The 27,875-nt window shown below is 38.6% G+C and overlaps 1 protein-coding gene and 1 long non-coding RNA gene across 2 annotated transcripts in view; one reads left to right on the forward strand and one right to left on the reverse strand.

The window, feature by feature from the left end:
• Nucleotides 1-2,315, reverse strand: part of LOC105482261 (uncharacterized) — a 33,394-nt gene extending 31,079 nt beyond the window's left edge. Inside the window, exon 1 of the long non-coding RNA XR_987506.3 lies at nucleotides 2,202-2,315. This is a non-coding gene — a long non-coding RNA (uncharacterized lncRNA). The remainder of the gene's footprint in view (nucleotides 1-2,201) is intronic.
• Nucleotides 2,216-27,875, forward strand: part of BPNT2 (3'(2'), 5'-bisphosphate nucleotidase 2) — a 34,936-nt gene continuing 9,276 nt past the window's right edge. Inside the window, exons 1-3 of the mRNA XM_011742283.2 lie at nucleotides 2,216-2,874; nucleotides 16,480-16,642; nucleotides 18,541-18,636. Coding sequence (XP_011740585.1) covers nucleotides 2,488-2,874; nucleotides 16,480-16,642; nucleotides 18,541-18,636 — 646 coding nt within the window. The 5' untranslated portion in view covers nucleotides 2,216-2,487. The remainder of the gene's footprint in view (nucleotides 2,875-16,479; nucleotides 16,643-18,540; nucleotides 18,637-27,875) is intronic.

The following is a 27,875-nucleotide window of genomic DNA, read 5'->3' on the forward strand; positions in this document are numbered from 1 at the left end:
AGAAAAAAACTAGTCATCTTAACAATTGAACCTAAAACAAGTAAAAATATATCCATTTGTCTGTCTTTTATTTTAAGGCAGGGTTTTTCATTGGGTATAGTTTCTAGTTGCAGATTCAAGTTGTCTTACTTGCATCAGCCTACATAATTATTTTGCTTTAATTTAAAAAGTTAACACATTTAATTGTTTATTTCTAAATCTTGGGGAAAACAATTTTAAGAATAGATGTAGATTATGTTTTAGAAACAGACTGTCCACAATCTTAATATATGAAAGCCATATAATTTTCATTTGTATGTATGCATTGTTTGAAGCTTCTGACAACTTGACACTAAAAAAACAAGTTTCTTTCAAATTCCTATAAAGGTTTTATGATATCACTGTACCACATGTAATTAATCAAATGTTTTCTTATTGTCATAACTTCTCTTGTTGATTACATGTTATCTGTTAATACTGATTCTCTATGATCAATTACCACTTGAGTGCTAGAACGCCTCTTGGAGCTACAATCTTTAAAGTGACTCCTTCTTTTCACATACCTTCGCATTTTCTCCCTCAAGTCTTAATTCCCTTTTTTGCAGTAGAAATGCTCCAGAGCTTTTAGTATTTGCCTCAGTGGTATACTGTGTATACTGCCACACTGAATGTGACCCTATATTATTCACCAATATCCTTGGAAAATATTAATCTGTTTATTTTGAGAAACCTCAGTTAGACTTCCAATGATTCTTTTTAATATTGACATGACTACTATCCAACTCATCTTTTTGTTGCTCTCATAGTTTAGGTTGGGGTGGTTCCATTTAACTTACACCTTTATATTTCAACCCTGATCTTTATCTTTATCTCTGGGATGGGTTTTGAGAATTACTCTGTGACATTCACTTTCAGATATTTGAAAGCAGCTTTGCTTCATTGCAAAGTTGCTCTCAAAAGCTGACAAGAAAGGTAATGCTAGTTCTTTAAGTTCTGGTGCTGTCAATACTCTAGGGATTGTTCTTTCATTGATTTGTATTTGTACTTGATTTTGTGCTGTGATTATTTTTAAGCTACTTAGATTGCTAGCAGGGAAACCAAACAATCAATAGTCAGTGCTTTTGTTGTATCTGTATTATCATATGCAAATTCTACAGATGCTCTGAGCTCTAAGTAAGCGGTAAAGGTCAGGCTCTACATGACTTGCTTAGCAATGGATGTTTAGAAGTTTGGTATACTTGTAGTTTTTCAGGTGGTTAATTCTAAAGTCCACTTAAAACCAATGCTGTTTTGCTATGAAGAGTAAAACACGCTACATTTTAAGTTGATTTTATATAGATATTTTAATATTTAAGAACGATACTTAATGTTACAATCTTAATATTCACTTTTAAGATTAAAGATAAACTTATGAATACTTATGAAGTATTCACTATCATTCTAGCTAAGATCGGTGTTATAGTAGAAGGTAGTTATTTCTGTCAGATTCTTAGAGGGCCTACACTGACTCAAAGATTACATGCTCTAGATTGACCATCTCCGGATATACATATTTTAAGTGGACTCTGTCAAGCAATTCCTTTGCTCCTCAAGCTCTGGTAAGAGAGCCAGGCTCGAATACCCTTGGAAATGAGAGAAGCCCCTGGTTTGTTTTCTCTCATTATGAAAAACCGGGATCAAGGCATGTTTTTCAGCTGCTTCGAAGATGGTTTATTCTGGCAGGTGGAGGAGGGAAACTCTATACACAAAAAAGCATTTAGGGCACGACAAAGATGTCAAACAGAATAAAGAGCCAAGTACAATTCTTCCCCTCACCGCCCAGTCCCCCGTCCTGCCGGGAAGAGCGCGGAGAAGCGACTTAAAGGTACAGGCTATCTACACCCCCGCTGGCTAAAAAAGCTTGCAAATCAATCTTTTAAAATGGTTTATTGTGTTTTCCTCCATTCCTCAATAATCTGAGTGATGAGAAGACTAGACTGTTACTGTGACTTTATTACAGCCATCCATAGTCGTATTTTTAATTTAAACATCCACAAGGCACTCAGCACAGCACACTTTTCTGCGTGGATTGCTGCTCGCCGCTTCCAGGAATACCTTCCCACCCAGACCAAGGAAGGCAGCTCCGTCCAGCGCCTCCCGTCCCGCCCCGCCCCAAAGGGAGGTGCCCAGCTCTCCCCGCCCCTCGCCCTCGCCCCGCCCCGTCGCGTAACCCGGATACACACCCACGCTCCCCTTTCACCTCGCGGCCGTAGGCTAACGTGGAAGTCGGACCGGCAGGCCGGCGGAAGAGCCTAGACCGTGCTGCCTGGCGAGTCAGGCGCGCGGGGCGGTGTCCGTGCTCTGGGCGGCGCGGCTTGGCCTTTCCTGGGAGGGAGTGATGGGGCGCACCGGGGCGGGGGAGCGGACGCCGGTGTAGCCCACGCGGCGCCTGGCCCGGAGCGCGGCAGCGGCGGCGGGCGCGGGGAGGCCTGTGAGAGCCGCAGCCCGGAGCGCCCGGCCTCCCGCGCCATGGCACCCATGGGCATCCGCCTTTCCCCATTGGGGGTGGCCGTGTTTTGCCTGCTGGGGCTCGGCGTGCTCTACCACCTCTACTCGGGCTTCCTGGCTGGCCGCTTCAGCCTCTTCGGCCTGAGCAGCGAGCCTGGCGGCGGCGCGGCGGGACCCGCGGCCGCGGCCGACGGGGGCACCGTGGACTTGCGCGAGATGCTGGCTGTGTCAGTGCTGGCCGCAGTCCGCGGCGGCGACGAGGTGAGGCGAGTCCGCGAGAGCAATGTCCTCCACGAGAAGTCCAAGGGGAAGACGCGCGAGGGAGCCGAGGACAAGATGACCAGCGGCGACGTGCTGTCCAACCGCAAGATGTTCTACCTGCTCAAGACCGCCTTCCCCAGCGTCCAGGTGGGAGCCCACGGGCGGAGCGCCCACCCGAGCCGGGGAGCGCGTCTCGGCCCGTCGACTCTGAACAGTATGGGGTGTGGAGCTTCTGGTTCCCATTTTGTAGATGTGGAAATTGAGACGCAGAAGTTAACGTGCACAAGGTCAGACAAACAGCAGAGGAGCTGGGTGAGGTTGCATGTAGTCTGACTCAGGGCCCGTGCCTTTTTGGCTCCTCCTGGGTCGGGTGTGCGCCGTGTGTACTTAGGATCAGGAGGCCTCAAAACGAAAAGGCTGAGAAAGTTAATTGCACCCGCGGCTTCAGGCTCTTCCGTAGAATGAAGGGGTTGGCTAAAATCCCCCAAGACCCATCCTTCCTTGATTTCATCCCTAGAAGGGTCGAAACTGGAGTACACATTTTCTGGCTGGCTGGCCAGTAGCCAGCTGAAAGACCGAGTCTTGTTGCAGAGCTATTAGCGCGCGGTGGTGGGGGTGGGGGTGGGGAGGGTGGGGGTGAGTATGCTCATTTCGCTGTCGTTTTGTCATGACGCTCTTAAGTTTATAGTTTGCGGGCCGTTTAAGGAGGTACTTAGAAATATACCAGCTGTTGATGCTACCTGGCCCTTGATTAAAGATCCGTGTTTACTCCAGAGAATAAGAATTAAATAACATTTGCCTTTTCTTTGGGTAGGTTTCTAGGAAGGGAGTTGACATTTTCTTAGGGAAATCCAGACATTTTGGATTTGTTATTAATACTTTTTGAATTCATAATTTCAGTGGAGCTGCTGTTGAGTTGAATAAAGCATTTTTAAAATTTACAGTTCCAGGAACTGCAAATTTTGTTGAGGAAGAGCTGAACATAGTGTAGCAGCACCTTATTAATGTATATCTTAACTCACCTAACTGTAGTTTTGGCTACTGGGAAGAAAAATTGTCTTCACTGAAATTTTAGATAAACAGTGATGTGCAAACCCAGGCTTCTTTGGAAGGTGACTGACCTTTTACTGCTGATCTTGAAAGAGGAGAATATTGTCATTGTTTAATGTATTTTGTGTAAGGCTTCTTCCAGTCTGTCATAATATTGCTTTGGTTTTGCTTTTTATTCTCCTCTCTTCCTCCCCTTTCTTTCGTCTTTTTCTTTTTTTCCGATGGAAAGGAACGTTGGATTTCCTATCATGAGCTACTGGATACCAGATGTAATTAACGTTAGAATTTTTTTTTTTCAAATTTCTACTTAAAACACAGAATATTTCCACTTTTTCTTTTTCCTCTGCTCTGTTTTTATCATCACAAATAACACTTATCTTTTTTTGCATCTAGATGTAAGATATGTTTATGAACTATTTTACCGCCTTTCCAAAACATATGTGTTTCCTTCCCCAAGAATGTATAGAGGAAACAGGAGATTCAGAGAAGTTGTTATTTAATAGTTTTAACAGTACTAATAATAACCATTTATTGAATATATTCTACGTGCCCAAATACTGACTACACAGGACTTCATTTGATCGTTACAGCAACTTTAAGAAGTAAATTTTATTTCTGCCTACTTTACAAATGGGAAATCTGAGGCTCATGACACTCCAGCTTATATGAACTATCCAACATTTTAGCTATATCTTTAGAAGCCTGCTTAAAACTTATAATTTTAGAAGCTTAAAAGCAATAATAGTGAAATGTAGCAAGCAGAGTTGATTTTTTTTTAAGTAAAAACAAAAGTTTCTTAAATGTTGAAAACCCATCTGTATGTGTGTGCATTCTCATTTATTAGCAAACAATAAGGGAATGGCTGCCAAGGGTAGTGAGCTGCATTTTATTAAACACAAAAGCCAAGCTTTTGGAATTGCAGATGTTGAAGTCTCTGGCTTCATATAAAACAACTTTTTGTTTTCTTGTGACTATTTGAATGTTTGCATGTGCTTCTGCAGTATTCCTGTTGGGTCATGGCTGAAGGAATAGAGGAGGTTTGTGTTCATTTATACAGTGTCAAAGTGGAGATGGTATCATGTTGAGCGATCTCCTTATACCCCTGTGTTATAGGCTAGAGGCCAAATATTCTAGCTGTCTAAGTGGAGAATCAACCTAAAAGAATCTTTCTCCTTTTGTGCCTTCCCCTCTCCTAATGCCCAGAAGTACAGTCTTAAATGCCTGGTTGATTTTGAAGCCTCACCCCAAATTTCTTCGTAAGAAACTTAAATTATATTCCACTTACTTTACTTCCTAGTGGAAAAAGACCTTTGAGAAGCATCAGATACTTCTTTCTTTTATCCTAGTGCCCTGTGTAAATATAGAAAGATCTGTTTTCTCCCGTTGCTTTCCTATGTAGAGTCTAAAGTCTGAGCTTTCATATCTAATGTTCACTCCTCAGTAAAAGGATATACCAGGGATTTTTCTGGAGCACTCAGCTGGAGACAGTTTGGTCCCCTAACTGACATTTGACAACATCAGAAGACATTTTTGGTTGTCACAACCAGGGGTGGGATGCTATTGGCATCTAGCAGGTAGAGGGTAAACATCCTATAATGCACAGGACAGCCCCCTACAATGAAGAATTATCTGCTCCATTAGTCAATTGGTGCCCAAGTTGAGGAATCATACTCTAGAAAAGTGAGTGCTGTCTAAACAAAACTCAAGTTTCACCTAGGCTCCCTGGGTTTCCTTTTGTCTTCAGTTTTCTTCAGGTTAGAGATCCCAGAGAGTCCTCCAGGCAGCTAGTCTCCTCTTCCTAAACACTTTGGCAGTGCTTATTTCATTGTGTCAAAGTAATAATAACTCCAGCCATTTGTATGGCACTGTCTCTTTATCCTTGCAGGTAACAGTGAAAATGAAGATACTTTTGTGGAGTGACTTTGCAGCCACAGAACAGACAAACTTAGATTTATAGTTTTGATTTAATGTACAGGGGACTGTCTGTTTGAGGGGCTCCTGTCCTCAACTTGATTTGTTCAAAGTTCTGATAGTGACTTATTTGAAGGTAAAGCATGGTACTCCAAGCTGGTAGCAGCAACTTGGGTCTGTGTCTTCCTTGACCTATAAGATGGAAGTTATGCTTCTGCCTTTCAACAGAAGTATATCCCAGAAAAGTTTGAGAAGCACTAATATAGTGCACAGAACACTTGCATTGACATCTTGTGCAGTCATCAGCCTAAGTGATACTAGCCAGTCATTTAACTTTTTTGAACCATAGTGTCCTCTTCTGTAAAATTAGAATAACTAGTAATTGGTGTAGACATAAGCACTGAAAACAGAGGCAAAGAAACTAGTTCAAAGGAACAGGCCCAAGAGAGATAGTAGGACAGCTAATTCATGTAATCTAATGAGTTTGAGTAAAATGCACTTGGGAGAATTATTGTGGAAGAGATTGGGAAGGTAGGTAGGGGCTAGGTCATATTCCAAGCTCAAAGGAATTTGGAGCCAATCCATAGTTTACTACTAGAATACTAAAAGAAGGCCAGATTTAGCTGACTTTTCTTGAGGCCTCAATAAGCCATACTTTGGGCTTTGGGCATTTGGAGATAGATAGGGACTAGTTAGAGACTGTTAGAACAGGCCATGTGAGAGATGAGGACCAGGACTCAAGCGGTAGGGAAGTTTTGCTGAGCTTGTTTTACTAGCTAACATTTGCATAGCCCTTTGCAAGCCACAAAAATTTAATTAAACTTCTTAATGACATTATTAATTTTATCTTCACAACAATAAAGGAGGTTAAGTACTACAGCCTCTATTTTTCAGATAAAGGCTTGGAGAGGCTAAATAATTTGCCAAAGATTGCCCAGCTAGAAAAAAAACTTTTTTTTTTTTTTTTGAGATGGAGTCTCACTCTGTTGCCCAGGATGGAGTGCAGCGGTGCGATCTTGGCTCACTGCAAGCTCTGCCTCCCAGGTTCAAGTGATTCTCCTGCCTCAGCCTGCCGAGTAGCTGGGACTACAGGCACCGCCACCACACCCGGCTAAGTTTTTGTATTTTTAGTAGAGACGAGGTTTCACCATGAGAAGAATCTTAGACTCGCTGAGATTCACTTAATGGTCAGAGAATCATCTCAGGTCTGTTTAATTCTCTATATAAGGCAGTATAACAGATGTAACAGAAGTATACTCTTAACTATAATGTTATAAATGAATGGAAGGACTCAGAGTAGTTGCTTGGAGGATGGTTTGGAGGGGAGGAAAGTAAATACTGGGAGACCAGTTAGGAGGCTTTTTCAGGTGAGAGCTAATATCTTTTGAATTAGGGCTGTGGTTGTAGAGAAGATAGATGTAGAAGGAAATGAAATAATTTTTAGGGATATGTTAGAAATAACTCCTCTATTTATAGCTTTCACAACTGGGGTTTTGTTGCTAGTGAAGGGGAGTGGTTGTTAAGTTGGGGGGCAGATTATGAATGCCATTTTAGACTTGCTATGTTAGAGATGCCTTTGATATGTGCAAGGGGAGCTGTCAAAGAGGCAATTGAATATCTGAGTCTGAAGCTCTGAAGAAACATCTGAACTGAAAATACAAATCTGCCAGTCATCCGTGTTGTGATGTTAATTAAAACTGGTTGTGGACAGAATTGGTTAGGGAGAGAATATAACATGAAAGGGGAATATCAGAGCCTAGAACCAAGGATAATGAAGACTGAAAACAATCATTTAACAAGAATAGTAGCAGCCAGCCTTTATTAAATGTTTACTCTGTGTTAAGCATTGTACTAAGTTTGTTTTACCTTTTCTGTTTCATTCTTCTTAAGAACCTTACAGGGAGATAGATCATTGTCCCTTTTTACCAATGAGGTGATTGTAGCTCAGAAAGGTTAAGTGACTAGCCTAAATTATTCACATACCCAGTAAATTGAAGAGTTGGCATTTGAACTCAGGCAACCTATGATTAGGAGGTGAGGAAATGGAGACAGTGAGTAAAGACAAGTCTTTTGAGAAATTGGGCTTTTGGCCGGGTGTGGTGGCTCACGCCTGTAATCCCAGCACTTTGGGAGGCTGAGGTGGGCGGATCACCTGAGGTCAGGAGATTGAGGCGATCCTGGCTAACACAGTGAAATCCCGTCTCTACTAAAAATACAAAAAAAAAATTAGCCGGGTGTGGTGGCGGGCACCTGTAGTCCCAGCTACTCAGGAGGCTGAGACAGGAGTCCCAGCTCCCGGGAGGCGGAGCTTGCAGTGAACTGAGATCTCGCCACTGCACTCCAGCCTGGGTGACAGAGCAAGACTCTGTCTCAAAAAAAAAAAAAAAAAAAAAAAAAAGAGGAATTGGGCTTTTAAGAAAGTTGGCTCGGGTATTATGTTTCCTAAGAGAAGGTTCTGTGCTTTCTTTTTGGTATATTTGTGTTTAAGCTACGAGACACTACAGCATGTTTAATTGTTTATAGAGATATATTTGAGAGAGAGTAGTTGATAGTAAAAGGTTTCTGTAAAGGTGGGAAGAGAATAGGACAGGTAGAGGGATGTTTATTTATATGTTTAGAAAATAGTTATTGAAGGCAGGTGTGGTGGCTCACGCCTGTAATCTCAGCACTTTGGGAGGCCAAGGTGCGCGGATCATGAGGTCAGGAGATCGAGACCATTCTGGCTAACACAGTGAAACCCCATCTTTACTGAAAATACAAAAAATTAGCTGGGCATGGTGGCGGGCGCCTGTAGTCCCAGCTACTCGGAAGGCTGAGGCAGGAGAATGTCATGAACCTGGGAGGTGAAGCCTGCAGTGAGCCGAGATTGCACCACTGCACTCCAGCCTGGGTGACAGAGCAAGACTCTGTCTCAAAAAAAAAAAAAAAAAAAGAAAGAAAGAAAATAGTTATTGAATGCCTACTGTATTGGTCAGGGTTCTGCAGAGAAAGAGAACCAATAGAGATTTATTATAAGGAACTGGCTCGTGATTATGGAGGCTGAGAAGTCCCTTGATCTGTCAGCTGGAAACCTGCAAACTGGAAACCCAGGAAAGCAAGTGATGTGATTCAGTCCAAGTCCAAAGGCCTGAGAACCAGAGAGCTGGTGGTGTTAGTCTCAGTTGGAGGGCGGGAGAAGACTGATGTTTCAGCTCAGCAGTAAGGCAGAAGAAGGGGCAGAGTCTTTCTTCTCCCTCCTTTTGTTCTATTCACACTCTCAAAACATTGAATGCTGTGCACCCACGTTAGAGAGGGCAGTCTGTTTTATTGAGTTCACTGATTCAAATGCTAATCTTATCCAGAAACACCCTCACAGATACAACCAGAAATAATGTTTAGCCAAATCTCTGGGCATCCCATAATTCAGTCAAGTTGCCATATAAAATTAACTATCACACCTATAGTATGATAGGCACTGTGTGAGGTTAGGATATAATGATTTATGGAGAAATGAAGTAAATGATCGATTCCTTCTTAAGGCATTAACCAGAAGTCCCTTCAAACCCCAAAGTAACTGAACTAACATAGTAATGGCATTGATTGTATTTGGGGGCCTTGAACTTTGACAATACTGATGGAGAATAGTTTCCTTCCCCTTTCTGGAATTTAAAAGACAAGCCTAAATACATATATGTGTGTATATGTATGATATGTATATGTATATGTGTGTGTATATGTCCATATAATTAAAATCTTTAAATAGATCAACTTGTCTTAAGAACCTTTGTACAGATGGTCCCCAACTTAAGATGGTTCAACTTGGGATTTCTTTACAATGGTACAAAAATGATATGCACCATTCATTGTAAAGAAACCATACTTGTAGTACCCATACAACCATTCTGTTGTCCAGTTTTAATAGTCAGCAAATTACGTGAGATATTTAATATTTTATTATTAATTAGGCTTTGTGTTAGATGATTGTGCCCAACTGTAGGTTAATGTTAGTGTTCTGATTACATTTAATTAAGGTTGGCTCGGCTAAGCTGTGATGTTTGATAGGTTAGATGTGTCACGTGCATTTTAGACTTCAGATATTTTCAACTTATGCAATACAAATGCTTCTCAATTCACAATGGGTTTATGAGGACGTAACCCCATCGTAAGTTGAGGAGCATTTGTATTACGTAAGCATTTGATTCCTGATCCCTGACTTGGTTGTACTAATTTTAAGGTATTGTTTAGCATATAGATTAAACATTTTCTATCCTCACAATTATGGAACACTCCTACTATTCTGTACCTATTCTATCTAATGCTGCCTCCTCCTTTAAGCTGTGCTTTCCCTTCAGATCTGCACCTAGGTATTACTATTTTATCCCCCAAATTATTTTTCCTATTTCCCCTACCTCCCATCCAGTAACAACGACGTTTTTTTTTTTGTTGTTTTGTTTTGTTTTCTCAGAGTTCCTGATGCAAGGTTGAGGTTTAAAGGAAGAGACTCAAATTGATTCACACGTGTGAATTTCTTCTGGCGCTTAAACTACTTAGGAGTATTTACTTTTATAAAAGGAAAAATACATTAGTCAAGGAAGACTGAGTAGGCAATGCTGTAGTAATGACATCCTCCAATTCTCAGAAGCCTGACACTCTCCAAAGCAGTTGTCCTCCATGAAGTGACTGTGACCTAGTTGATGTTGATGTTGATGTGTGACTCTGCCATGTCAACATAGCAGGGAAAGAGAAAAGATAGGAGAATTGGGCAGGAGCTTTCTTTTTATTGCCTAAGCCAGAAAGTGATGTGCATTCACATTTTTGTCCATATTTTGTGCATTTACATTTTTGTCCATATTCTACTGGCCACAATCACTCTCATGTGCCTCTGACTATGAGGCAGATGGGAAGTATAGTCTCCCAGAAGTTCAGGAAGGAAAAGAAAAGTGGACGTTGTGAGTACTAGAAATGCCTACACAGGAGGCAAGTTAACCTAAAGAAATGCATACTTGCTATACATAGAGGCTAACAAAAGGATCTGAGAGTGTTTTGATAGTTGCCAGGTATAGGTGGAGACTGCAAGATGAGCTATTATGTATCAGCATAGACCAAGATCAGTTTAGTGTTTTCTGATTTCTAGAACCTTTTTTTGCTTACCTTTCTAAAATTATAGGTTCTCTAAAAGCTGCATTGTTCATTCCCACCATAATGGGCTTCTTTGGGAGTGATTGGCTGGGTATCAGGAGGGGGCAGGGATTGGTCAGGGCTGTTCGTAGGTTTGAGTTTTTGGAGCTTGGGTTGATTTCTTATGCTTCAATTCCCGGTTGATGTCTTTGACAGGCAGTAAGGATGAGGAAGGAAGAGTAGGTTGAGTGGAAGAGGATTATGGGGAAGAAATTAAAAAACTACAGTGGCTAAGAATAATATTGTCAGTTAAGGTATATTTATTGAGTACCTACTTTGGTTTAGACAATGGGGATGGAGCTACAGTAATAAAGAAAATTTGTGTCCTTGCACTCACAGAACTTACATTCTAGCTGATCAAGATGGTAAATGTAAACAAGCAACATGGTTTCTGATAAGGGCTTTGAAGAAGAAAAACAGGGTCATGCAGGGAGTGTGTCTAGTGGTCCCGCTTTATCAGTGGTAGTCAGGAAAGGCCACTTTGAGGCAGTCTTGTTGGAGCCAAGACCTGAATAAGAATCATGATGTCATGCAGAGATCTGGGAAAGTGTGTACAAGCAGAAGAATGTAGTAAGGACAAAGGCCCTGAGGCTGAGTGATCATAAGAAGACTAGTAAGTCTGGAGTACAGTAAATAAGAGTGCAAATAGAGAGAAATTACTGGATAGCATTTACTGCTGTCATTACCCAGATCATCTAGGACCTAATGTTGTAGATTATGATAAGGAGTCTGGATTTTATCTCTGCATAATGAGAAACCATTGGAAGATTTTAAACTAGAGTGCCATGGTCTGATTTAGGAAGATGGCAGGTTGCTGGGTTGAGAAGGGAAGCTCTGTAAAAGCAGTGATTTTGTCTGTTTTGTTCATTACTGTATCCCAATGCCCAAAACAGTTTAGAGTATATAGCCATTAGATGTTGAATGAATGGCTGAATGAATACACTGTAGGAGGCAAGAACAATTGAGGATTATTGTGGGAATCCAGGTGAGAGATGGTGGCCTAAACTAATATTTTCTTGGTAGACATGGTGACATATTTACATATTTAGAATTGGGAGGTAGAATTTCCAGGACTTACTGACTTGATTGGATGTGGCATGTGAAAAAGGATTGAGGAAGACTTTCTGGTGTTGACCATAGCAACTATTGATAAGGTTGTTGATATTGGTGGGTAGTAGATTTTTCAAATTTGTAGGTGTGTAGTGGTTGTGGCAGTTTATAAATAGCAGTTACACAAAAGCAGATTAGATACTTGTGCTAACGTTCTTGTTCTCCTGCTCTGTTTCTCCCTAACCCGATTCTCAGTGAAGATTTTTTCAAATACTGTTCTATAATGTGTTCTCTCATACTCAGTTGCAAGTATATGGAGCTGACTTGAGTTCTACAAAAAATCAGTGAAGCTCCATAGTTGCCGGACTTGGCACTGCCATTTTTGTAAGCTACAGTGGTTAAGGCCCATAAACTACTTTGTCTTTTCTAGGAGTCACGTTTCTTTTTTTTTTAAAGTTTATTCCTTTTTGCTTGGTGTTACTATTAACCATCATTGATCTGAAGTAGTCTGGCATTGTTGTTAAGAGTGGTTTCTGAAGCCAAAATGCCTCACCAGTGTTACACTGTCTTAATTATTCTGGCATTAAAATAGGTCTTGATATCTGATAAGGTAAGTCACCACACCATGATGGTATTTTTTACCCCTTCTTCCCAAAATGTGTTGCTTCTGGACTTTTTGTTCTACCAGGTAATTTTCAGAAATGGCTTGTCCAGTTTCCAAGGAGAAGGTTAAAAAACCACCACCACCACCAATAAAAAAACACCTGTGGGGATTTTGATTGGAGTTGCATTTATCTGCAAGTTCTTTTAGATTTTCTCAGTGTTCAATAATCAACTTCATGTTATGGGTTTGTTTGTTTCTTTCTAAACTTTGTACCTCCCCACTTGCTCCTCTCCCCCTCTCTTTAGCTTACTGCAATGACTAGGACCCTCTGCACATTGTTGATAACTGTTATGATGGAGGGCAACTGGCTCTGTGTTACAGCCTGCAAGGTCCTTCACCATCTGGCTTCCATTACTCTCTGACCTCAACTCCTTAGCCTTTCTCCTTGGCTCAGTCTGCTATTGCCTTGCTGGCCTCCTTGCTGCCCTCTGAACACACCAGGCATATTCCCACCTTAGAATCTTTTCATTTGTTATTTATTGGGCTAGAATGCACTTCTAGCTGCCCACTAGGCTTATTTTTCTTTAGATCTCTTCACTCAAATACCATCTTTTCAGTGAGGGGCTTCTCTAGCTACCTTACTTTTTTTTTTTTTTAAACAACTTCATTGCAGCGTAGTTTATATATCATACAATTTGCCTATTTCAAGTATACAATTCAGTAATTTTTAGTAGAACTGCCAAATTGTACAACTATCATCATTAATCAGTTTTAGAACATTTTCACCATCCTAATAATACCCCTGTCCCCATTAACTATTTATTCTTGTTTTTATCCCTTATCCTGGGCAACCACTAATCTGTCTTTCTCTGTAGATTTGCCTTTCTGGACATTTTACATTAATGGAATCAAACAGTATATGGTCTCTTTTGTGTTGATGCTTTCACAAAGCAAGGAGGTTCATCCATGATTTAGTATCTTCAATACTTTATTCCCATATATGGCTGAGTAACTTTCCATTGTGTGGATATACCAAATATATTTATCCATTCATCAGGATAATGGATAAACTACTAATTGATGGACTTAGTAGTTCTCTGGTTTTAGCTAGTATGAGTAATTGCCTAGCCACCCTTTCTTAATCCTATCTACCCTTTTTCTTAAAGAATAACCCTTCCTCTACTCTCTAACAATCCTTTCTCTACTCTCTAGCACTCTTTCTGTCCTTTTGTTTTTTTTTTTCCTCCTCCTTACCACTCTCCAACATGCTACATGTTTTTTTCATGTGTCTCGTTTATCTATACTGGAATCTGAGTTCCACAGGGCAGAAATTTTTGTCTCACATTGATCACTGTGGTATCTTTAGGACCTGTAACTGTATCTGTCATATAATAGGCAGTCAATAAACGTTTGCTGAATTAATAAAGACATAAGTGAATAAATTGAACGTTTACTTTGCTCTGTACTAAGAAATATTTAAGGATTTGCTAGGCGCGGTGGCTCATGCTTGTAATCCCAGCACTTTGGGAGGCCAAGGCGGGCTGATCATGAAGTCAGGAGATCGAGACCATCCTGTCCAACAAGGTGAAATCTCATCTCTACTAAAAATACAAAAATTAGCCGGGTGTGGTGGCGGGCGCCCGTAGTCCCAGCTACCCAGAGGCTGAGGCAGGAGAATCGCTTGAACCTGGGAAGCAGAGGTTGCAGTGAGCCGAGATCGCACTGCTGCACTCCAACCTGGAGACAGAGCGGGACTCCATCTCAAAAAAAAAAAAGAAAAAAGAAAAAAATAATGATTTAAGTGGTTTGATGTTTCTAGACTATTACTATTTTTAACCTCTCCTGTGATAATTTGGGGTGTTTCAGGGTACCTTCTGGAGATTGCTGATAGTTGTGGTATTTTTTAAAATCATGTCTGTGACTTTCTGAAGACTATTCTAGGAATCCAGGTGAGAGATGGTGTATTGACAGTACTCATGTATTGTCAGTGCTGTGATCACTCTGGCACTGTAGCATGGGGTCTAGGCATGGCATCACATGTAGCATAAACATGACCTATTCTGGAAAGGGAACTTGTCAGAAAGCACAGGACCTAACAGCCTGTCCTGCGAGGGTGTAAGTCCCTAACTAAAATCCACATTTTGGGGATGTTTTTTCTTGTGTGCGTGTGTATTACTATGTGATAGAAGTCTCATCGTGAGGCGGTATTCAAATAAGATTGATGATTTGTTTTTAACTTAACATTCAATTCTTAGATTTAGTCCATTGGTATATGCAACTTTATAAAAGTAAATGCAGTTCTAAAACATTATTTTTTATTATTATTACTATATATATATATTTTTTTGAGATGAAGTCTTGCTCTGTCACCAGGCTGGCAAGTACGGTGGTGTGATCTCAGCTCACTGCAACCTCCACCTCCAGGGTTCAAGTGATTCTCCTGCCTCAGCCTCCTGAGTGGTTGGGACTACAGTCACGCACCACCATGCCTGGCTAATTTTTGTATTTTTAGTAGAGACGGGGTTTTACCATGTTGACTAGAATGGCCTCTATCTCTTGACCTTGTGATCCACCCGCCTTGGCCTCCCAAAGTGCTGGGATTACAGGCATGAGCCACCACACTTGGCCAAAACATTAGGCTATATTTTAGCATGCATTAAGAAGTATACTGTTAAAAACTGTTTTTTTCATAGGATGGGACAGGGGCATACTTAACAATGTCTGGAGACATTTTTGTTTGTCGCACTTGAAGGTGTTGCTGCTGGCATCTAGTACGTTCTAGTGGCATTTAGCCAGGGATGCTGTTAAACATCCTACAATGCACAGGACAGCCCCACGACAAAGAAATATACAGTCCAAATTGTCATTCGTGCCAAAGTTGAGCAATCTCAATTTAAAGGAATCTGTAATGTATTTGTAAATGAATAGAATACTTATATAAAGTATTATACAAACACATGTATATATATGTTATATATAGGAAATAATATGTAACATATATAGAGAGAATATATATATGTAAGGGAGTGTGTGTGTGTATGTAAGCGTGTGGGGTAAGGAGAGAATATATTCCTCTCTTCTCGTAACAACCCTTCCTCTACTTATATTTCTCTCCTTACCCCACATCCTTACGTATTTGTATGGTAAGTTAAATTTATTTTATGTTTTAATTTTGTTCCTTAGTTAAAAAAAAAAAAAAGGTAGAAAATTGACTGTACCTCTCTATTCTGTGATATGTCTTTCTTCTAACTCTAGTTGCTTGTGTTGTGTTCCAGAATATTGTCTATTTTAACACTTTAGAGCTATTCTTTTTCTTTTTTTTTTTTTTTTTTTGAGATGGAGTCTAGTTCTGTCACCCAGGCTGGAGTGCAGTGGCGCGATCTCGGCTCACTGCAAGCTCCGCCTTCCGGGTTCACACCATTCTCCCGCCTCAGCCTCCGAGTAGCTGGGACTACAGGCGCCCGCCACCACGCCCGGCTAGTTTTTTGTATTTTTAGTAGAGACGGGGTTTTACCATGTTAGCCAGGATGGTCTCGATCTCCTGACCTCGTGATCCACCCGCCTCGGCCTCCCAAAGTGCTGGGATTACAGGCTTGAGCCACTGCGCCCGGCCTATTCTTTTTCATAAAGCGTTGTTATTCATATGAAAAAGAGCTATTCTTTTTCATAAAGCGTTGTTAATGTTTAAGTAGCTTGTTTCTTTGATGCTCAGTTTCTCTATATTTCTCTATGTCTGAATTATCTGTCTTGGTTAGTCAACAAACCAAGTTTGAATATTAGATTGGGAAGCATTTAAAGACCTGATGTCATGGATTTTTTTTTTTTCTTTTTCATTTTGCAATATGGAGCATCGAAAGAAATAAAAATAGGGATTTACTTATTTATAATTTGTGTGAGTTTTGTCTGTAATACTTTTGTAGTTTATCAAATAGTGATTGTTTTTCTTACTTTTTTTTAACTGTCACCTGTTTTTAATGCAGATAAATACTGAGGAACACGTGGATGCAGCTGATCAGGAGGTTATCTTGTGGGATCATAAGATTCCTGAGGATATCCTAAAGGAAGTAACTACTCCTAAAGAGGTACCAGCAGAAAGTGTTACTGTCTGGATTGACCCACTTGATGCTACACAGGAATATACAGGTAATTTTTAAACTGAACTCAAAACATTTGATTGACATTTAGTAGTAGAGAACTAGAACCAAGGCATACTTCCTATAGGTGATAGTGGCTCACTGTTTGTTCAGTAAAGAAGCATTTTTAACAGTAGTAGCAAAATGTTTTATATTGGACACCTATAACTGAAGAAACTTCTTTAGCCAGAATTTAATATTTACTCAGGATATTAGGAATTTAAGTTTTAATGCATGTACATCTGACTTTGGAATTCAAAATAGTAAATTTCTAGGTACTCAGAAAGCAAGTAAGTAATAAAACAGAACTACTGCCCCTCCAGTCCCCTTTTTTACCTAGTCCTAGTCAAATTTTATTTTTGTAGATCCCGTCTCAGGCCTTATTTCTTACCCAGAGGTAGCTAATTTCTGCCTTTCGCTCTTCCTTTGGTTTATATGTTAAAGTTAATCTGTTTATCCTGCTAGATGGTAAGTTCCCTAGGTATGGAGGCTTCTACCTTTTTACCTTTGTATTTCAGTGCTTTTGCGCTGAACTTGAACCATAACAATCAATACATAACTTTAGAGAACAGGGAGAAGACACTAGATGTATATATCTAATAGTAACTGAAATTACAACATAGAACTTTTCAGGAATAGATAATAGAAATATGGAATATCACGGAATTTGTTCATAAAAAGTTCTTCCTAAACTGAGATTGGCCTGTTCTTATAATAATAACATTTAGTGAGCACGTCCCTTGTGCAGGGATTATTTTAAGTGTCTAATTTGATTTTTTAAGTGAAAAGTTATTTTAATTTATACCTAAAGATGAGTGCTTAGTTGTTGTTTATATTATACGGATAAGGAAGCTGAATTTAAGTAATTTACTCAAAGACATTCGGTTAACAAAATGGTGGGCTAGGAGAATAACCCAGGTAGTCTGCCTTTAGAACCAGAACTCTTTTGTTTGTGTGATTTTTATAATATAAAAGAGTTATGACTCTAAATGCAATTTTTTTTAACTTTTAAGTTCAGGAGTATAAGTGCAGGTTTGTTACATAGGGTAAACTTGTGTTGTGAGGGTTTGTTGTACACATTTATTTCAACACCCAAGTATTAAGCCTAGTATCCATCGGTTATGGTTCCTGATTCTCTTCCTCCTCTGACTCTGTATCCTCTGAAAGGCCCCAGTGTGTGGTGTTCTCCTCTATGTGTCCATGTGTTCTCATCATTTAGCTCCCCACATAGAGAACACGTGGTATTTGGTTTTCTGTTCCTGTGTTAGTTTGCTAAGGATAATGGCCTCCAGCTCCATCCATGCCCCTACAAAGGACCTGATCTTGTTCTTTTTTATGGCTGCATAGTATTGCATGGTATATATGTACCACATTTTTTTTTTTTTTTTAACCTGGTCTATCATTGATGGGCATTTAAGATGATTCCATGTCTTTGCTATTATGGATAGTACTGCAATGAGCATACACATGCATGCGTCTTTGTAATAGAATGATTTATATTCTTTTAGACCAGTAATGGAAATGCTGGGTCAAATAGTATTTCTTTTTTTAGGCCTTTGAGGAATTGCCACACTGTCTTCCACAGTGGCTTAACTAATTTACACTCCCACCAACAGTGTATAAGCATTCCTTTTTCTCCACAACCTCACTCACATCGGTTATTTTTTGACTTTTTAATAATAGCCATTCTGACTGGTGTGAGATGGTATCTTAGTGTGAACCAGAACTGTTAGCCACTCCTTTAAACTGGCTCTTGCCCTTGGACTCTGTTTGCTTGAAGGGATTGTTGTTTTGGAAAGATATTTCATGTATATAAATTTTTTAATGAACTAAAGTGTAGTATCGTATCCTGAATTTATGCACATTACTTTGACATTTGTGTGTGTTGTTTTGTTTTTTTTCTCGTAGAGGATCTTCGAAAGTACGTCACTACTATGGTGTGTGTAGCTGTAAATGGTAAACCTGTGTTAGGAGTTATACATAAGCCATTTTCCGAATATACAGGTATGAAATTTGCTAGAGCTTTCAAGAATTATTGTTATGGAACCATTTGTCTCTAGTATTTACTGTCATATACCCAAATTTGTGTCCACTCCTATATTAGTTTCCTAGGGCTACTGTAACAAAAAAACACAAATCATGTGTCTTAAACAACAGAAGTGTAGTGTCTGACAGTTCTAGAGCCTAGAAATCTAAAATCGTGGTGCTGGCAGAGCCATGTTCTCCCTGAAACTTGTAAGAGACAATCTTTTTGTTTTTCTCTTAGCTTCTGGCATTTTGCCAGCATTCTGTGGCGTTCATTGGCTTATAAGTGTTTATTCCAATCTCTGCCTCCATCATCATATGGCATCCTGTGTGTCTGTGTCTCTTCTCCTCTTACAAGCCACACCAGTCATTTTGGATTAAGCACCCACCTTACTCTAGTGTGACTTTATCTTAACCTAGTACATCTACCATGACCATATTTCCAAATAAAGTCAGATTTCGAGGTGCTGGGAGTGAGGATGTCAGCTTATCTTTTTGGGGGACACAGTTTAACCATAACAACACAATGTTAAGGTAAGCATTGAGATGAGATTATACTGGATTAGAGAAGGTTCTTAAGCAAATTAGAGTGTTTTTATAAGAAACAGAAAGGACACAGACATATGTGGGATATGATGATGTGAAGGTGGAGGCAGAGATTGGAGTCATGTCTTTAATAGGCTAAGGACTGCAGTCACCAGAAGCTAGGAGAGAGCCATGGAAGTTATTTTCCCTCAGAGCCTCCAGAAGAAACTAACCCTGCTGACCCCTTGATTTTAGACTTCTGGCCTTTAGAACTATAAGAAAATATATATATTTTTATAAGCCACCAAATTTGTGGTACAGATTAAGTATCCATTATCTGAAATGTTTGGGGACCAGAAGTGTTTCACATTGCAGATTTAATGTATTTGCATATATATAATGAGATATCTTGGAGATGGGACCCAAGTATAAACATGAAATTTATTTATATTTCATATATAGCTTGTTTACATAGCTTGAAGGTAATGTTATACAACAGTTTAAATAATTTTGTGGTTGAAGCAAAGTTCTATCTGTGAACTATCATGAGGTCCAGTAGGTAATTTTCCACTTGTGACATCATGTCAGTGCTTGTCCTGGATTTTAGAGCATTTCAGATTTTGGAATTTTGGATTAGGAATTCTCAACCTGTAGTTTTTTATGGCAGCTTTAGGATATGGACACAATGGGGGGCATCCTATACTACCATCATTTACTGCAGTCATCCCCATTGTGTCTTAGGGGGCGTGACTGATAATTAACATAAAAAGGCTGTCTGTGAAGTGGGGAGAAGCAGAAAGACAAAGTTAATTTTTGTTTACTCTAAAATTATGTATTTGCTTTGCTGTGTAACTGTGAATCCCAAATCCTGGCTGCTCTGAGATTGGCTAAACATCTATTTGAGTGTTGGCTTTGTGTTTCAAAATCAAGTCCACTTTATGCTATCTGACCTTTTTTCTTCTTTTCATAATTCAAATAATTTTTAAAGTTGATGGTTTGATAAGCTACAAAAGATTTATGCCATTACTATGACAATGTACTGTAAGATTAATTATATAGTTGCTTTATGGCTTATGGATTACCTTCACATATTTTCCTTAATCCTTACTTAGTTGGAATACACACTAGGCTGTTAATTTAGACTACTGTAATGTACACCAAAATATATGAGGTTGAATACAACCTCTTTAACAGATAGTATATAAGCAGCCCATGACTGCCAGGATGGTTCCCTGGTGCCAGGCATTCAGTTCTCTCTCTATTATTGTTGCTTTGCTGTTGTCTTCCTCTGTATGACTGAGGATGGCTCACCACTTCGGCCATATTTCACCCATGGAAAGGGTAAAAAGGGAGACATAGAGGACATTTCCCATTAAGGGTTTGACTTGTGAAGTCAAACATGCATCTCTTCACCTCACATCCTATTGATCAAAACCTGTCTAGAACCCAGTCGCAAAGAAGGCAAAAAAATGTAGTCCTTATTTTCAATGGCCATCCAAACTAAAATTTAGGGATTCTGTCTTTCAAGGAAAACAGGGAAAGTAGATGTTGGAGTACAGCGTAGTACTGCTACACAGAGAGAAGGGCACAGTTACTAAAATCAGTACTCTCACTTAACAAATGAGGAAATGAGACTCAAAAATTTAATACCTTCCTCAAGGTCATTCATGTAAATTAGTGGTAGAATCAACCATAGAAATTTTATTCAAATCAGTATTACACGACTTTCAAAATAACACCATAATTTCTAATATTTATATAGTGTTTAACAATTTGCAGTATACTTAATGTTATCTTATTTGAACCTTTCAGTAACTATGTGACAAGGAAAGACATTATCATTTTTTATAGATGAAAAAATGGACTTAGGAGCTCCTATCATGAAAACCATAAGTTCAAAATGTTACTATAAGAACTAACCACTCCTTAATAGTATCTTACAATTATTTTGTATTTTCACAGTTTATGAAGTGCATTGACATAAGCTTTTTCAATCTTCGGTAACTCTGGAAGGAATATAAAATGGAAATTACAGTGACCTTTTTTAATTAAAAAAAAAGGCATATAAAAGTTAAATATAGAGCTTAAGTCTTTGAATCCCTCTTGTTCTTTTGACACTCTCCCTTATTATTTCACTATATCAGTTAGGATGGCATTTAGCTACACACAATGTAAATCTGATTGCAGTGGTTCAACAAGGGTTTCTTTTTCTCAACTAACAAGAAGGCCAAAGCATAGGTGTGCTTTAGTGACTCCATAATATGTTTAAGGATCTGAGTCCTCTCTTTTTACTTTTTTTCTTAGAATGTAGCTTTTTGTTTGCATGTTCACAAAGGTGGCTCCTCTCATTTACCATGGTTCTCTGTTCTAGGCAGGAAGAAGGGAGAAAGAAGAGAGACTAAAGGTCTACCCTATATTCTTTGTATTAGGAAAAAAATATCTTGAAGTCCTATCCATTAAACCTCTGCTTCATTTTATTGGCCGAATGTCACATGACACCCTTAGCTGCAAACAGAGCCTGCTATTCCAAAGAGAATTGGAAGCTAAATAAAGGAAATGAAGAGAAAATTGATATTAGATTGGCAAATAGATTCACATTCTCTGGGCATTGATTTTCACATCTGTAGGTATTAGGGGGAAGAATAGGGATAATAAAATTCTCCTTTTTAGAAACTTTTATTTAATAAGAATATATATTCTTCTCTTGTCTGTAGGCTTACCCTCCTTAAAGAAGCCAAACGTCCCTAACTTAGCAAAAAGTGGTTTCTAAAAATGTCTTTTTAAATTAGTAATATAATACCCCATTCTTCTGTAATGCAGCTAACTTGCCCAGTGTGCTGGAACACAAAGGTGCTTGCTAGTCTGCAAACTCTCTAACATAGTAAGTTCAGAATTATGTTGGGTTGACCTTCCATTCCCACACTGAATGTTTGCTTGCCTTGTGCCCTTCTCTTGGAATGTTATTTTCAGATCCAGACGGTATGTTGATGTTGGAGGAATACCAGTTAAGTATTGGGTATGTTTACCAGAATTTAGCTACACTTGTCTATAGTGGGAAGTAGATATTATTGTTGTTGGCAATAGTTGGAGCAAAGCTTATAAAAATTTTTATCAGACTTAATTAGAATTAATTCCTTGAGTTTGAAATTCTTAGAATCAAGAGATGCTTGAATAGTATTTTAATGAAGTAATATATAAATGTATAAGTAAGTGTAGTACAGTAGACCCATGAACAGGGCAGGGGTTGGGGCACTGATGGTTGAAAATCTGTGTATAACTTTTGACTCCTTAAAAACTTAACTGCGAATAGCCTTCTTTTGACCAGAAATCTTAATGAATAACATAGTTGATTAACACATATTTTGTATATTTATTATGTACTGTATTCTTACAATAAAGTACGTAGAGGAAAGAAAATGTTACTGAGAAAATCGTAAGAGCAAATATATGACTGAATAAGAGGGAAATCGCTTATAAAGATCTTCATCCTCTTTGTCTTCACATTGAATAGGCAGAGGAGGAGGAGGAGAAAGAGAAAGGATTATTAGTCTTGTCTCGGGTGGAGGAGGTGTAAGGAGAGGCAGGATATACTTGATGTAACTTTGTGAAAATATGTTGTAATGTCTGTTTGACTTTTTTACTTTTCATTTCTCTAAAAATTTTACTGTGTGGTACCAATCCTTCCTTATTTGCTTTAGTTTCAGTGACTGTATCATAAAATGGTCCATGTCATAAAAGAAGTCAAAAGCAGTTTTGAATAATGAGAACCTTTCTTCCAAATTGTCTAATATCAATTTATTTTCTGGCACTGCTTCTTCTACATATTTTTTCTCATCATCTAGCCCTGGTTTGAAGCACTCATCTCCATCAAGTCATCTTCTGTTAATTCCTCTGGTGTGGTGTCTATTTACTCTTGAATGTCTCCAAGATCCTTATTTTGAAACCCTTTACCTCCCACCTTTTAAAAATAATATCCGCACTCTTTCATGATTTTCTTGATTGCCTCTGTTGTAAATCTTGTGGAGACATGCACAACATCTGGACAGTTTTTTCCATCAGGAATTTACTATTTTCGGCTTGATGAATTCATGGGTTTTCTATAACAGTGGCATCTTTAGTGGTGTAATCCTTCCAGACTTTGAATGATCTTCTCTATCAGGGTTCACTACTATTAGTATTAGCAGTCCTTTCCATAGAGTACTTTGTATAATGAGCCTTTAAAGGTCCTTATGACCTCCTGCTCTAGAGGCTGGATTAGAGACATAGTATTTGGGGGCAAGTAGACCACTTGATGCCTTTATTGCTGAACTCATGGGGTTCTGGGTAACCAGGGGTATTGTCCAATACCCAAAGAACTTTAAAAGGCAGTCCCTTACTGGCAAGGTACTTTCAGACTTCAGGGTCAAAGCATTAGTGGACTCAATCCAGAAAAAGGATTCTTGTTGTCCAGGTGCTTCCTTAAGCACCTACTGTATTAGGGACTTGAAATAATTGTGTTCATGTGTTACTAATGAATGTATTGAGTTTATGTAACATGAAGAACATTTTTAAAAATATGAAGTCAGCAATTCTTACATTATTCTGGTAGTATGTACTGAGATATGCTATAATATTTTTATTCTCTTACGCAACAATACTGACCTCTAGAGATAAAGCATTGTAAATTCACTTCTTAGTAAAACTGGTTTTGGGAATATTTATAAAAAGGAGGATTTTTTTGTTTTTTTCTCTTTTTTTTAAACTTTTATGAATAATTTCAACAAACATAAAATTATAATGAATGCTTATATACCCCTTCATCCTGATTTAACAGTTGATAACAGTTTTACATATTTGCTTTCCTATTTTTTAGCCTGTGTACCTTAAAGAAAATTACAAGGATCATAATAAACATTTTAGCCTTATACTTCAGTATGCATCTCTAACAAGTTAGGAGATTTCCTACAAAAGGACAATATATTAATATAATAAAATTAACAATTATTTCCTAATGTCGTCAAATATTTACATTTCCCCAATTGCTGCTAAAGTGGATTTTACAGCTGGTTAGTTCAAACCAAGATCCAGTCAACCAACAAGCATTTATTTTGGTTGATAGGTTGTTAAGTTAAGGTTTCTTAATCTAGAGCAACCCCTAGGCCCCCCTTATGCCCCCCATGACATTGATGTTGGGAAGCTTAAGTCATTTCTCCTTTAGAATAGTCCGTCTTTTGGACTTGTCTGATTGTTTCCACAGGGTATCATTTAACTTCTTTATTTTTATATCCTCTTATAAAGTGCAGATTAGATCTGAATCCTTGATAGGATTGAGGTTAAGCATTTTTGTCATTAATACATTGTAAGTATTTTTCACATACTTCCTACTGCATCATATTACATAATACTTGTCTTACCATTAATGATGCTCAGATGATTAAAGCGTTCGTGACCTGATCTCTTAGTTACAAAATTTTTATTTTTATTTTGCTACTAGCAGGTAAATCTGGAGAGAGATTTTGACATCATTTGAGATCCAGTTTTATTAAACCTTTTGCATAATCGTTTTAAGATCTCTTAAAGATGTTATAAAATGAGATTTTCTATTTCTGTTGTTTCTACATATATTAGCTTGAATTCTTCTATAGAGAACTTTCTGTATTAATTGGAATTAATTTGTTTATCCTGAAATGTTTCTTCTAGAAAAGCAGGATAAATGTTTAATTATTTTACTTTATTTACCAATTTTCAGAGTAAGGAGTTAAAGTACAGAACCCTTCCAGCAGGAACATGTTTTTCCAGGAAGGAACAGGCTCTCTCTCTGTAAAATATTCTTAAGATCTTAATGAATTTTATATGTTCAGTGTGGTTCAAACAACTACTGTTACTATTTTTAAGTTAAATTTGTTCTTTTTGTTGCTTTTACTAATGCCTTTATTTATCCTTTTTTGTTTACATACTCATGTAGTCCTTTTCTTTAGACATTGTCTCATTGTCTCTTGGTTCACTACTATAAGTGGCAATGAAATTAGCATATTTTAGCCTTGACCATCATTTCATTTTAGACAGTTACATTTTTTTGATGTTTACTTTTCGACTCTGCTGTTCAGCTTGTCAGAGTTAAATGGTATCCTTAAACTTTGATCAGCCAACTATGAGATAACCATTTATACACCTTTATTCTTTTACCTTATTCCCATCTTTGGTTTCCTCTTAAATCCACAGTTAAATTTGTTCAATGGTAACCAACAATGCATTTGCTAAGAGTTTCTCAGTCACCCCTTGGTTTGATAAAGCTTGTCTTCTAATAGATTACCTTAGAAGAGCTAACTCATGATCTTCCCTGAGTACACGCTAACAACTTTGTCTATAGTCTTGATACTTAAAAGACTGCTTGGCTAGTTATTACAGTCTTTGGTTCACTCTGTATTAGTTTTCTTGGGCTGTTACAACAAACTTGAAACAATGGAAAATTATTCTCTCAAAGTTTTGGAGGCCAGAAGTCTGGTATCAAAGAGTCAGTAGGACCATGCTTTCTCTGCAGGCTTGGAGGAAGTTTTCTGTTGCAGCTTCTGGTGGCTCCAGACATTGTTGGCATTCCTTAGTCAATAGATGCGTCACTCCAATCTCTGCCTGTCTTCACATGACAGTCTCCTTTATGTCTCCTCTGCTTATAAGGACACGAGTCATTAGATTTAGGGCCCACCTTACTCCATGATGACCTCAGCTGAACTAATTACATTTGCAAAGATCCTATTTCCAAATGAGTTCATAATCTGAAAGTTCGAAGTGGACAGGAAGTTTGGTAGGACACTGTTCAACTCACTAAACTTTAATGATATAACTGTGATGTCTTTTAGAATTGGCCTTCTGGGCAGATTTCCCAGGTACCCAGTATGTCTCTCAGGGTAGATATTTAGATCCTCTCCTAAATTTTTTATTTTTTTAGAGACAAGATCTCACTCTGTTGCCCAGACTAGAGTGCAGTGGCATGATCATAGCTCACTGCAGCCTCGAACTCTTGGGCTTAACAAGTGATCCTCCTACCTTGGCCTCCCGGAGTGCAAGGATTATAGGCACAAGCCACTGAGCCCAGACTAAGGTTCTCTTTTGTTTTTTAGGGACATTTTCTTGAATTGTAATTTTAAAGATTAGCTCCATCCCATTAATTTTTCTTTTTCAGGGATTCCTTATATATGTATGTTGACTCTTTTTTGGTTTTTTTATCTATCACTTTCTCTGTAGTCCCTTTTATCTGTTTACTTGTTTCATTTTCCTGTTTGCTTTTCTCATTGCTTGCCATATTTTGAACAATTCTGTTGCCCTTTGTCCTGTGATTTAGTGCTAAGCCTGCAGTGATTTTGTTCTTTTTTTTTTTTTTTCAGTTTCTTTTCTGTGTTATGTGAGCGCCCATTTCACGTCTTGTTGTTTGCCCATCTTTTCTGAGTTGTTGATCTTTTGTTTCATGGCATTTATTCAGTATATTGTTGTTTATTATTTTTAATCATGTTAGAATATTGGTTTATGGTTTTTCTCTGCATTGTGGAAATTTGAGTATCCTGAAATGTTTTAATCTGTGTTCTCTCTGTTTTCTTTTTATATTTTTCAGTGCACATTGCAGTTTTATACTTTTGGGCCAGCTGTTGTGGGATTAATGGAAGGTTGGTGGCAGGAAGGGAGTTTGGATGATTCTCAGTTCAGGAGGTTTCATTTCTGTTAGTGTGGGAAAGGCTTTATCTTCATTATCAGTATGGTTTTTGGTTTTCAGAGCTCTTCTTTCTTGTTTGATCTGACTTTGTTTCAATAAAGCCCCTATCTTAATCTCTTCCTTCTCTTCAGCTCTAGTTGCTACCTTCCAAATCCCAAAATTTGTCTTACGTCATTACCACCTCCCTTGCCACCACGAGGGTGTTCTCAAGACTACAGTTCTGGTCCCATATCTTCTCCAAGGTGCTTCTTGATGCTTTGTTGCCAAGTTTCAGGACTTTTTCAGTACTTCCCATTTTAGATGGAACCTCTTCCTTCTGGGGAGAAATCCTGGCTGCTATTATCTGAGTCCTACAGCCACTGAGAGTTATCTGACCTCTTAGCACCTCTGTGAAGCTCTTGCTATAATCCCCATACTAGGGTCAGCTCCAGCGCTTATCCTGCTGATCTTCAGTGTTTACCCCTTACTTTCTCATACGTTTGTGTTGATAGCTCTCTTCTGTCTCCTACTTACTCTGTAGGTACAGAGCATGGGTATTTCTGTCTGTTGTTCTTGTTGCTGTGTATAGTTTTTAGAAGGAGGTATGAGAGGAGTCCAGGAGACTGCCATCATTCTTGAGGAACTCAGAAACCCAAACTCAGCTAATGTTTTTGATTTTTTTTTCTGCAGCCAGAAATAAGCTGGTGATGCAGCTGGTTTCATTACTAGCCATGGTGGACTATATCTTGCCCTGTAGTGAGTGACTGCTAAAACAACAATCTAATTGGGATAATTCTGAGTAAGTTTGTTCTCTTGTATAGTTTTATAGTCAGTGAAGAAAACTTCCAAACCAAGAAAAACATCTGAAGCCATCTCTGGCATCCCCTTCCCTTTTAAAAATTCTATTCTATTTTTGAAATCTAAGGCTTTTTCTTTAATACTCTCTGATAAGGCTGATATGTAAACCTAACTCACCTCTTTCAACTATTTTCTGTTTATAAAGTCACTTAGGAGATTGAACTAATATGCA

This window comes from Macaca nemestrina, chromosome 8 (genome assembly GCF_043159975.1).
Source record: "Macaca nemestrina isolate mMacNem1 chromosome 8, mMacNem.hap1, whole genome shotgun sequence".
Lineage (NCBI taxonomy): Eukaryota > Metazoa > Chordata > Mammalia > Primates > Cercopithecidae > Macaca > Macaca nemestrina.